At 40.5% G+C, this 12,923-nt stretch overlaps 1 protein-coding gene across 4 annotated transcripts in view; it reads left to right on the top strand.

Moving 5' to 3' along the window:
* The first annotated feature begins 577 nt into the window (after positions 1 to 577).
* The window catches only part of actn1 (actinin, alpha 1), a 46,056-nt gene continuing 33,710 nt past the window's right edge, over positions 578 to 12,923 (top strand). For all 4 annotated transcript variants that reach the window (XM_067420891.1, XM_067420890.1, XM_067420889.1 and 1 more), the window contains exon 1: positions 578 to 967. In XM_067420891.1, coding sequence (XP_067276992.1) covers positions 836 to 967 — 132 coding nt within the window. In that variant the 5' untranslated portion in view covers positions 578 to 835. The remainder of the gene's footprint in view (positions 968 to 12,923) is intronic.

The following is a 12,923-nucleotide window of genomic DNA, read 5'->3' as shown; positions in this document are numbered from 1 at the left end:
CATTTTCAGTCTTTTATCTTTTCCCAGAAATTATAATGGTGGCAAGATGACAGCTGTGTTTTCAAACGTGTTTTTTAGCTGGTCATTATCTGGGTGACCAAGATACCATGTTCCAAAAATCAGTTTGACCACTAATAAACTGATAGAGCAAATTGGTAGACTATTATTTCACAATACAATTGAGGGATTTTTTTTCTTTGGGGTATCTTCCACCACTTTTCTCCACTCTAAAAGAAGAACATGAGCACTGTTACCTGAGACAGTGAGATAAAACAAACCTAGGGTGTGGTCACCTGGAAGGCATTGAGAAAACATTAAAGTATTTTTAATAGCAAGAAATATATTAAAAATATTTAAGAATTTTTAAATAAATAAACAATCATACATTAATCTTGAAATAATTTCCAGTGGCACAAACCTAACTAAAAGCGTTTCTAATACCTACGCCGATGCAGACAACCTACACTCTATTAACGGACAACAATATTAACCAGTCACAATCGAGCCTTTCTAGTGGGCGGGCTTTAAAGGTTTGCGCACTAGCCAATCATACGCCATGAGTCTCTTTTTTATTTTTTTCCCGTTACTGTGAAGTTTTTGCTGCCGATGCTCGTGCTGGAGGTTCTGCCTACTCGTCACTCTGGATAGCGGCCGTGAAAAAACGGACAGAACAAGAAAGACAAGGAGGCACGGACTTTGGGGAGAGTGAACGGGGCAGGGAAAACGAGGCAGCGACGTTAGTTTCGTGCCCATCGTTTTAAGTGCGCACAGGAGTGTTTACTGCAGCGCTCTGTGGGAGAGAGAGACCGGAGAGAGACGGGAACAGCAGTTCAGAATGGATCACCACCACCACCAACATCATCATCATCAACAATACGATGGAGGAGAGAACGATTATATGCAGCAGGAAGATGACTGGGATCGGGATATGCTGCTTGACCCCGCCTGGGAGAAACAACAGCGAAAGGTACGCGCTATAATCTTTTCCACATCACCGGTTTAATGTGCAGAGACTTTCTGCAAACCAGCAAAAATAAATAAATAAATAAATAAAATAACGTTACCATGTCGACTTGAGGAAATGTAAGGGCCCCGTCCGGAATCCGAGTCATTGAGTTGTGGGCTGCTGGCGAAATAGGCTTTGCATTGCAACGCATGCATGCATTTTTTAATTTTGTGTCTTGCCAATATGTTTGTCGCTTAAAAGCGAGTACAAAACATTAAAAACGCGTGAGGAACTCTGTATTCGTAAAGCTTTAGTCTTCGTTATCAGAAACTTGAGGAACATATATGTTGCGGGATTGCCCATGTTCCTATTCACCACTATCTGTCCATTCATTTGAGCGTTATGACGGCCCGCCCCCAGTCAAACGATCCGGACCCTGATCACCGGACACCGTGCGCCCACCTATCCTCTTCACCGCGCGCAACAGATGTCAGCGACAGCAGCTTTGCTCTGTGGATGCGGCTCAAATGATACGTTGCGCGCGCACAGAGCACGAGCTCACTTTATTTACGGTCAGGACACGCAGACCTGTTTGGGGCTTTAACGTGTGACCCATGTAGAGATAAGAATAATTCGGGTTCCGATTCCTATTCTCTAACGACTCGTTAGTATCGTAGATTCTAAAAAAAAAGCCAATCCTTGTTGCGGTTACTTTCATCGGCAGTCTGTTGCCAAATGGTTGTTTTGTGTGCAATTTAAGATTAACGTTACAATAAAGGCCTAACATATAACAGATACCTTAATTTAGCAAAATATATATTCCCCTTTTTAAAATGCATTTATATACAGCAGATTTTATAATATGGCCTACTGCACGCTGTCATTAACATCCAGTCAGTAAGTTAATTGATTAAGTCGCCTAAGTTACATCAAGCCTACGTTTTGATTCACATCGAGTAGATCACGACGGCAGTAGCCTAATCATTTGTGGTTTAAATAAGTCAGATTAATTTAGGAACATATCAAACGATTCAAAAGTCTTTTCACTTACATGATTTGTTTATAGGAGTGGTTTGTTCGAAATTCAGACTTCGCTGTGTGTTTTAGATTCGCTTAAGGAATCGGTTCATAAGAGTCGTTCATTCGGGTATTAGACTCGGATTAGATTCAGTAGCGGTGAGGAAAAGTAGTTGTTAGCAGACACTGTCAGAGTATTTTAATACGCTATTCAGTGCTCATCGGTAGAATAATGCAAGTTAACAGCCGAACGTCATAAAATTGTTTAGTTCCGGTATGTATGTTTAACGGTCCTGATGAAGAACCGGCTCTCGGTTGCCAACTTCAGGCCCATGGCAGCTCCGTTAACGCATTCCGGTTGACCATTAGTCGGGGGAGGGGAGTGTTTATAAAAGTGATTTTCTGCACAGAAGTCTTAAAACTATTTGAAATATGAGTGAAACATTTGTCGCTCCCACACTCATCTCTTCCCCTTTGGAAAACTGGGAGGAAAAAAGAGCGAGTGCTGGAATCTGCTGCGGTTTGGGCTGGGCTTGTCAGGGAGCGAGTCTGCCCAAAAATGGTAATAACAGACCCCGTACACGACTGCTGGAAAACTTTCCCGGGTTACTTTTTTTTCCTTCCTCGAAAGCTTGTAGACTTCTGAATGATGTCATCAGCTACCGGCGGGAAAGACTCATGCTCAGGTATGCGGGCAGAGTCTCCACTTCAGCCCCTACAACCACAAACCCATGATAAAACCATGCGTCAACACTTTAGCACCAGCCCAGACATGCTGGTCCTACTTAACCGAGTGTTAAGAAAAATTAAAAATAAGTTTTACATTAGTAGCCTAGTGCAGGATCATCATTTAGAATTTATTTTTGACACATTAACTGTTGCATATGTAATGGTGCGTGTGTATGTGTGTTTGTGTGGCAGATCAGATGGAAATGAGACACAACTAGAAAAAGCCCTGAAGTGTTTTCCCCCCTCAAATGTCTCATGATATAAGCACTACATTGTGTTAGAGCATCATTTCTGACACACACACACACACACACACACACACACACACACACACACACACACACACACACACACACACACACACACGCGTCTGCTCCATCCAGCCCATTAAACACCCTCTGTGACTTTAATGATGTGTGTGTGCATGTGTGGTTATTGTTCTGCTTTCTGACAGGGCTGAAAGGTCAGTAGAGTAGTGAAGTAAAGTCTGTTCCGCAAACACACACACACACACACACACACACACACACACACACACACACACACACACACACACACACACACACACACACACACACACACACACACACACACACACACACACACACACACACACACACACTGCAGGTATAGAGGGCAGCCCTCTCGTAAAAGACATGGAATAAGTCAAATCTGGAGTTCATTTACATTGAGAAAGTGAATGCGTGTGAGAAAACATCTGATTGGCTGCAGTTTGTTTATGTGTTAAAGTATTTCAGCAAGTTCAGACTGGACCAATAGAATCAGAAACACATTTTCCTGTCCATTAACATCTGTGTAGGTCTGCAAAAGTTTGTCTGCAACTTGAGGGGAAAAAAGGCCCTTGGGCTGGACAGGTGTGTGGTGATTCAAAACATCAGCGACCTTATATAAACTCTTTTTTTTTTGTCTGGCCCCATCTATGAGGTCAGATTTTCATTGTTTTGTTCATGTGCCACATTCTGTTGCCCATCAGAGAAGGGGGTTAGTTATTAATATATAGGATCTTCAGTTATCACAGTTCTTTTGGTATTGACACAAGACTGAGTTCTGTTAGGTCTCTCAGTGAATGTTCTGTTTACATTTAAACTACTGTTCAAAAGTTTGTGGTCAGTCATTCAAGGCCCATGCAAACGCTCCACTCATGTACCACTCATGCTCATTAGAAAAACAAAGTCTACTTAAATAACATGGTAACATGAAATTTCTATGTAGAGGCTACTGTCTGCAATAGCATGTGCTGTAACATGGTGTGGTATAGCCGTGCAGGGCAACACTTGTAAAATGACGCTCCACTTTAGTTCACTGATCCGTTCCCCACCACACTCTGCTCTGATAATAATAGCTTTTTAGGGCTTATAAAATCTAAGATTCATATAATTGGTCCAAAAATAAATCTGTTAAATGTGATTCTGTTGCATATAACTGAATAAAGAATAATATAATATAATAATATTAAATATTTTAAAACGGTTATAATTCCGATTGGTCAGTAGCTAGGGCTACACGTTTTCAAGTTTTTCATTAACCGTTAACCGAGGCCCTTAGCGGTTAATACTCGGTTAACCATAGTGTGCGTCAGGGATATTTTTAGTTTATTAATTTGACGACCGCCATCTCCGTAGTGAACGCGCCTATAGAGAGAAATGCACATCATGGATTACATAATCAGAGAGTAGCATATTTCTTTTCATTTTAAATTGTTAAAAGACATTTCAAGCTTTCTTAAGATATAATTCATGTCTGTGAGGCGTACGCTGAGTTTCGTTAAATTAGGATGAGATGTGCTCCAGTTCACAGAGCAATGCAAGTGGCCGCGAGGGCGCCTGCATGATTAGGACATGTAGTAAAATATGCAGCCGAGAATGATTCACAAACACAGTGTTTGACTCGCGCGGCTGAGCCTCTCCCGGCAGAGAGTTCAAGCATCTGTGGACTCGTCCCTTCAGCTCTGGCCATCTTGCTTTCAGTCCGCGATTAGCTTTTTTGTTTTCTTCATTACAGTTAAAATAACGTCTGCTTTTCTCTAGTCATTCACAAGTTTCTCACTTCAAACTTTCTTTCTTCTGATCCGTTATGCACAGCGCGCGCGGCTCCCGCTCTGCTTCTGCCCTAATGCGACTTATAGTCCAGTGCGACTTATGTTATTTTCCTCTTCATGATGCATTTTTTGACTGATGCGACTCATACTCCGGAGCGACTTATAGCCTGAAAAATGCGTTAAGCACTACATTGCAATACTTGCATTTTGCCCCGTCACTCTCATTTTTAAAGTGCTCCCACGCTTTCTTTGCCCGCTTAGAAAGCTGGTCATGACTTCTTCTTGTGGATATTACAAATGTCTGGGAGTGCTCTGGCGGTCTCTAGGGGTGCAAAAATATATTACAACTAAATTCAAAGCACGTCATTGACGCCACTTAACCGAGCAAAGTGTTTTACTTGGTTACGCAATTTTTAACGGTTAATCCGTCAATCGGTTAACCATGGACACCCCTATCAGTAGCTGTGTTTTATTCACGATAAAGCATGGCTACAACTTCACAACTTCACCCAACGGTTCTCTGTGTCACTGCACAACACCTTTAGAAAGAAATCACTCTTAGCAACTTGTTTGTTCTTATTGATATTGTTAATTGAAGCTTACTGTATTATGTAGGGATGGGACTTTTTGTCAATTTCTCATTTTGATCATCAATAGATCTAGCCTGGATGCCAGCCGAACTCAGCCCTGCCCACAACATTTTTAGGTCGGGCAGTTCGGTCTGGCCTTCATAGAGGAGTAATTATCCTCGAACAGAAACTGTTCAGACCAATGAAATCATCAGGGCGGGCTTTAGACGATGACGGACAGATGATCAACAGTAACGTAATCATGCACGTCATCAAAGGGGCTTGGTTTATATTTGTTCAAATCCTAAACGGAGAGCTTTTTTGTATCTGCATTCACCATCACAATTTCTCTCAGAAATGATGATCATGTTGGGTAAGTACTCTGTGTATCATTAAATTATTTAATTTTTAATTTAAACCAGCAAAGATCGTGTATTCCAGCCTGATTCCAGCGCGCGTGCAGACGGGGTTGCCAAGTTTTTACAACAAAACCTGCCCACTACTAGCCCTAAACAATAGCTTCTCGGGGGGTTCTCCGGGGGGAAAATGGCGTTTGGGGGGTAAAATATGTGTTATTTTGGCAAGGTTGCCTACTAAAATTTGCACTCATGGGTCTATATATCACATAATAGTCGCTTCAACCCGCGGACATAGAAAACAACCCGTGGAAAAAACGCGGACTTGACAACACAGTGCTGTTGAACTATGTTGACATTTGACAATGTGTCGCTTCGTTGCTCTGTTTGGTTGTAGGTCTTTCCAATTGAGGTCTTTCCTGGTTCGGTTGAAAGACGCCCCATAATCACAGCCCAATGGAGCAGTTTCAGACTCATACTCTGACTAGAATTGAGTATGACCATGTCAGGCTACAATAGATCTCAAAAACGAGGACTTGAGTACTCTTGGGCGGGGCTTGTGCAGGGGGGCGGGGCATCACTGTCATGGAGAGTCATTTTTAGACTGTCTAAAATATTTTTAAAAATCTGTATTTTTGATCAAATAAATGCAGGCTTGATAAGCAGAAAAAACTTCTTTCAAAAACATTTCAAATAGTAATGTGTCCAAACTTTTGGCCTGTACTGTATATAAAACGAACAAAATTGTCCATTAAATGCAGTCCATGATGCGAATGCACAAGTGAACTTGAATTAAGTTGCATGGGTGACTCATGTTGTGCACGCGCTCTTCCTGGAGCAATGAAACCGACAACTAAACCCAAATAATTCACAAAGTTTTATTACAAATATAATGTTATGTAATATGACAGTCCCAATCATAGTCATTATTAGTTGTGCATAGCTGAAGATGATCACCTGCACTACCGCGTTAATTATTAACCAAATGCATCCTAAATGAGAGAAATCAGATATAGATAGGCCACCACAAAATAAACACAACATTACAACATACATTTGCACAAAACAAAAGGCTGCACGCACATGAATGAACAGGCACAGTTAGTCATATTGAAGGTTTAACTCCATTTGTAAAATGGTCCCACAGAACTGGCTTGCTCGTTTAATTTCCTTGTGTCTGCTTTATGTGTTTCTTTATGAGCAGCGTGCACACGCATGACCTTTCTTAATCGATACGTTTTAGAAAACTACATACCCGATTCCAAAAAAGTTGGGACACTGTACAAATTGTGGATAAAAACAGAATGCAATGATGTGGAAGTTTCAAATTTCAATATTTTATTCAGAATACAACAGATATATCAAATGTTTAAACTGAGAAAATGTATAATTTTAAGGGAAAAATAAGATGATTTTAAATGTCATGACATCAACACATCTCAAAAAAGTTGTGATAAGGCTATGTTTACCACCGTGTGGCATCCCCTTTTCTTTTTATAACAGTCTGCAAACGTCTGGGGAATGAGGAGACAAGTTGCTCAAGTTTAGGAATAGGAATGTTGTCCCATTCTTGTCAAATACAGGCTTCTAGTTGCTCAGCTGTCTTAAATCTTCTTTGTCGCATCTTCTGCTTTATGATGCGCCAAATGTTTTCTGTGGGTGAAAGATTTGGACTGCAGGCTGGCCATTTCAGTAACCGGATCATTCTTCTACGCAGCCATGATGTCGTAATTGATGCAGTATGTAGTGTGTCTGGCATTGTCATGTTGGAAAATGCAAGATCTTTCCTTAAAGAGACAATGTCTGGATGGAAGCGTTTGTTGTTCTAGAACTTGGATATACCTTTCAGCATTGATGGTGCCTTTCCAGATGTGTAAGCTGCCTGTGCTATAAGCCAGTGGTTGACAACTGGCGGCTCGCGGGCCAAAAGTGGCCCGCCAGTGATAATATCTGGCCGGCATCTGCAGAATCTGGCAGATTGTTTTAATAGTGGCTGGTTCTGAAACATCTGTCAGAGTAACGGAGGCAGGCAACTGTGCAGGTAAACTCCCATCATTTCAAGAGACGCTTACCTCGTCCAGTGGCCAGAGGAAAAATATGCAGCTTTTAGCCTCATCGTTAGAGCATTAGACTCCCGTGCGGAAAGTCCAGAATTGATCACCGCTCAGAGTGGGAAGTGCGAACCTAGGTATATCAACATACACTTATTATCAATTTTGTCATTAGTGATCTTGCCTTCAAAAAATATGACAACGTTTTAGCAGCAATGTTTTATTTTAGGATAAATTGAGAGCTTTTAATTTGAAAAGTTCTGAAAGACATTCAAGAGTGTGGAATAGATCGCTAGACACGCCTCTAAAAGAGCCATCATAAAATGTGTGGTATGATGATAAAACAAACAGTGAGCCATTGAAACGTTTGCTTATCGTGGGGCCTCAGCACAACACACGTGAACAATAACAACTCAAATTCAGCTTCATTTTTATCAAAACATATTGACAAGAACCAGCAAAAATGTGCCATGCTTCGTCTTGTGGTGCCGTCTGATATTATATTCTTTGCAAACAGTGACAACTTCGTTGCAGATTAGACACACCAGCTTTGCATTCACAAAACCAGGTAGGATGCATGCACAGATGTCTTCCCATTCTTCTTTGTATGCCTTATTTTCGTTGTTAACTTTCCTCTTTAGACTTCTGGATAGTGCTATCTTAAAAGTTAACATCACTCTGCACTAGATGTAATAACAATTAAACAAATGCAAACAATTAAAAAAATGCAATTTACTATGTGAGGAAGCCAAGGAATAATTCTGAGCTTAAAAGAATGCTACGTGAAGTCAAATAATTATTCCAATAAATAGGTTCCATGTGTAACAAGCAAATTAAAATGTATTATTTACAATATGGAAAGTGTAAATAATAAAGCATAGTTCATTAAGAGCAGGACTCAAACATTCCATTAATTGGCTTATTCAAATCCTCTTTTATTTTATTATTTTTATTTATTTTTAGTTATTTATTTATTAAATTATCCCTTGACTATATTCTGGCCCGCCATCTTGTGGCAAATTTTTTTTAAGCCCGTGGCCAAATATACTTGCCGACCCCTGCTATAAGCACTCATGCAACCCCATACCATCAGAGATGTTTCTGAACTGAGTGCTGATAGCAACTTGGGTTTTCCTTGTCCTCTTTAGTCCAGATGACATGGGGTCCCAGTTTTCCAAAAAGAATTTCAAATTTGTATTCATCTGACCACAGAACAGTTTTTCACTTTGCCACAGTCCATGTTAAATGAGCCTTGGCCCAGAGAAAACGCCTGCGCTTCTGGATCATGTTTAGATATTACTTCTTTTTTGACCTATAGAGTTTTAGCCGGCAACAGTGACTGGCACGGTGGATTGTGTTCACCGACAATGTTTTCTGGAAGTATTCCTGAGCCCATGCTGTGATTTCCATTACAGTAGTATTCCTGTATGTAATGCAGTGCCATCTAAGGGCCCGAAGATCAGGGGCATCCAGTATGGTTTTCTGGCCTTGACCCTTACGCACAGAGATTGTTCCAGATTCTCTGAATCTTTGAATGATATTATGCACTGTAGATGATGATAACTTTAAACTCTTTGCAAGTTTTCTTTGAGAAACTCCTTTCTGATATTGCTCCACTATTTTTTGCTGCAGCATTGGTGATCCTCTGCCCATCTTGACTTCTGAGAGACACTGCCACTCTGAGAGGCTCTTTTTATACCCAATCATGTTGCCAATTGACCTAATAAGTTGCAAATTGGTCCTCCAGCTGTTCCTTATATGTACATTTAACCTGTCTAGCGCTGGGCACCGAATGGCGATACTTTTATGGTATCGAACGAAAACTCTGATACTATGAGTGTCGAAAAATTAATTATTTCTCTGTGCCAAATTTCGGTTTCTAAAGCCAAACGGCTGTGTCTGTGTGAGTCTGCAGCATACTTGCATGAAAGGACCTAAAGCACCGGTGATTTGCTGTCCACCACCACGTGACATGGAGGATTTCTGAAGATACACAGTCACACTAGACACAGCACAAGTGTAGATGTTTTCTCTCATGTGTTCTACCGCATCATTTTACAATGCCAAAGAGGTCTAAAGTGTGGCTACACTTTATAAAAGTGGATGCCGAGTCAGCAAAGTACAACATATTCAATAAGAATATTGCAAGCAAAGGTTGCGGTGTACTCACTAATGTGCCTAAGTGCGTTTGAGCCACAAAGCCTGGGTCATTTGACACGTGGGCATTCCATTCCGTGCCCGGGCGCGGTTCGTTTGGCTGGCCCTGGCCCCCTTGGAAGAGGTGACCAGCGCGGTTCGGAATTAACATGAATTGTAATTTGCGAGAAAAGCTGTTTATTCCTCCATTAAAGTCAGCTGCCTCCATAATAATCTTCTGATAGATTATTGTCCAGTGCAGTGCAGTCAAGTGAAAATCGCTATGCGGCATAAATGATAAATCTATTAGGCAGTCTTTTAGTCAAAGCCCCTTCTGTTCTTCTTCAAAACAATAAGTTGCATCATGAATGATGCAGGCCAGCGAGGTAGAAGGGAGGGGGGACAATTGTGCTCTGAGAAACACTTGAGAGATAAGTGTAATTTCACTACTTAAACCGAATGCATCCCATAACGTTGACTACCACTTTATGTATGTTAGCTTGTGCTGCTAGTCGGTTGTATCGGAAAAAGTATCGTTAGGAACCGGTATTGAAACTGAGGTATCGAAATTGGCACCGGATCGAATGATTTTAAACAACCCTTACCCTATACCCTATACCCAACTTTTTTGAGACACCCCTCGCTGCAGCCTGTAGCACGATGACGTAGCTGGATCAGATCCAATACGTACTGGATCGTGGATCGTTATGTCAATGTCATAGCCTACCGATCTCTGGGTTAATTTATAATGATAATGCGCTAGTCTTAATGTATGATCATTATTGTATATAGATGATGTTCTAAACTGTGTAGTTGTAGTACTGACGAATAGTATTAAGTTATTATTGATGAATAAATCATCTTTTCATAAATCTGATGCTTAAATTATCCTAGTTTCGCTGTACATGCATGCAAAACAGTTAAAATTGTAATATATTTTGATCATACTTGCTGTTGAGTGGAAGGAAAAATGAGTCAAGTAATTGTCTCTGTCATTTTAATCCTCAAGGTACAATGCAATACGATCTGTAAAGAACTTTAAAATGCCAGTAGTCTACACATTCAAGGGAAAATGCAAAACGTGTGTTCTGATGGCGTGAGCATGTTATTAATCAATTGAGGACTTCTTGACTTTTTTGGAATGTGTAGCTCTCATGAAATCCAAAATGAGCCAATATTTGGTCTGACATTTTAAAATGTCTCACTTTCAGCATTTGATATGTTATCTCTATTCTATTGTGAGAAGTACAGCCACTGTAGTGAGATGGACTTTGTATCGATGTGTTTAGTGCCTTTATGGGTCTTGTGAGTGGGAATGTACTGAATGCCAAGGGAGGCCTTTCTGAAGCCTTTCTCAGCCACCAGTTTTCAACAAAAATATCTTCATTTTTGTTCCGAAGATGAACAAAGGTCTTACGGGTGTCCAACGACATGAGAGTGAGTAATTAATTAAATAATTTTCATTTTTGGGTGAACTAACCCTTTAAGTATATATGGGACAAATTCAGAGACTTAAAATCACCCAAGCAACCACTTGGCAGCTCACTAGCCACTACATCCTAGCATCATGTAAGTGAGTTTTCTTTAGAAAATGTGAAGATCAGAATTTTGTACTGAAAGCGCAAAATTGGTCTTTGTCATTTGTCTGTGCAGTGTCTGGATAGAAAAAGTGGATTATTTTAAAGAGTTTTTCTTTACTGTAGTTTAGTTTGCTTTGGGCAGGTTTTAAATGGTTCTGTTTGGAAGCTCTGATAAGAAAGATGTAGATCTTCAGAAACAGGAACAGGTTCAGCTCTAGTGAATCTGAATCAGTCACATTTCATTGGGTTCTAAGATGTTAATCTGACATTCTGCATTGTGCATTTTCTTGGTTGTGTGTCTTTAGGGTGCAAAGGGTTAATGTAGACAGGGCAAGCCCCCTCTGGCTTTTTCAGTCTAAAGAATTAAAGTAGGTCTGCTTGTCGCAATCAATCCTGTTTTTTCTGTCTCTCTCACTCGTTCTCTTTCTCCCCACCTCTATTAGAGGGGGTAAGTTGAGTATCCCAATGGGATACAGTGACTGTTTTTTAGTTTGTGTGAGGTGAGTTCCCTAAAATCTGTTGCAGAACTCAGATCTAAGAAGTTTTTAATTATGCAAGATAGTGACATATATGACTAACTATGTTTTTCACATTTTTAGTGATGATTTTCCATGAGCATTCCATGAAACATGGTAAAATGCGAGTACTGCTCTCTTATTGCTAGCTGAAAGCATAATAAAATTAGCCAGAATATCTAATAAACCAACACACAGGCAGCAGGGTAGGTTATGTGTAAACTTTGTGAATGGCAGCTGCTTCAATTACTTGGAGGTCTGCAGGCACAGATGCCATGTAGGCCTGCATATAACATGTGATGTCCTTAGGCGTCATTGCATGCCTGATTTTGTCCCTACCACTTAATGAAAGCTGGCATTTTCAATTCTTGAGCAGAAGCTTAAATTTAGCCAGTGTTGTACCGAGGGATGTTACAGCATTAGAAATTATTTTTAATGCTTATTTCAGTGTGGTTGTTATAAGTGATAGAAAGCAATAGCGGCAGTGTTACAGCTCTCTAAGGCCATAACCATGTATTGAACATACTGTTAATTCATACAGTTAATTTTTCATGCCTAACCTAATTACTATCTATAAGATAATCCATCACTATTTCATGACATCATAACCAGCATGTCTGTGAACACACACGGCTGTCCCCACCAGAATGACATGCACGAAAACAGTTTCTGCTATTTCCTGTCCTGGAGTTTGATGTCAGGACGTGATGAGGTATTTTTTTCCTCGCTGTGCTCCTTCAACCAATGAAAGAACAGCTTGACTATATCTACAATAGTGCAGAAAATGCTGCCACATCATTTACTGAGACTGCGTGTGTGTTTGAGCGCTCGAGCCAGACGAAGATGCTGTGGGATGCAGTTTATTGATGTGTGTGTGTGTGTGTGTGTGTGTGTGTGTGTGTTCTTAAAAAGTTTATTTTATTGTTTGATCCTTCAGTGGCTCTGCAGTTTGCAAAGTCAAATAT

This window comes from Pseudorasbora parva, chromosome 17 (assembly GCF_024679245.1).
Source record: "Pseudorasbora parva isolate DD20220531a chromosome 17, ASM2467924v1, whole genome shotgun sequence".
In the NCBI taxonomy this organism is placed as follows: domain Eukaryota; kingdom Metazoa; phylum Chordata; class Actinopteri; order Cypriniformes; family Gobionidae; genus Pseudorasbora; species Pseudorasbora parva.
Note: the sequence above shows the minus strand (reverse complement) of the source record. Positions and strands in the feature narration are given on the sequence as shown.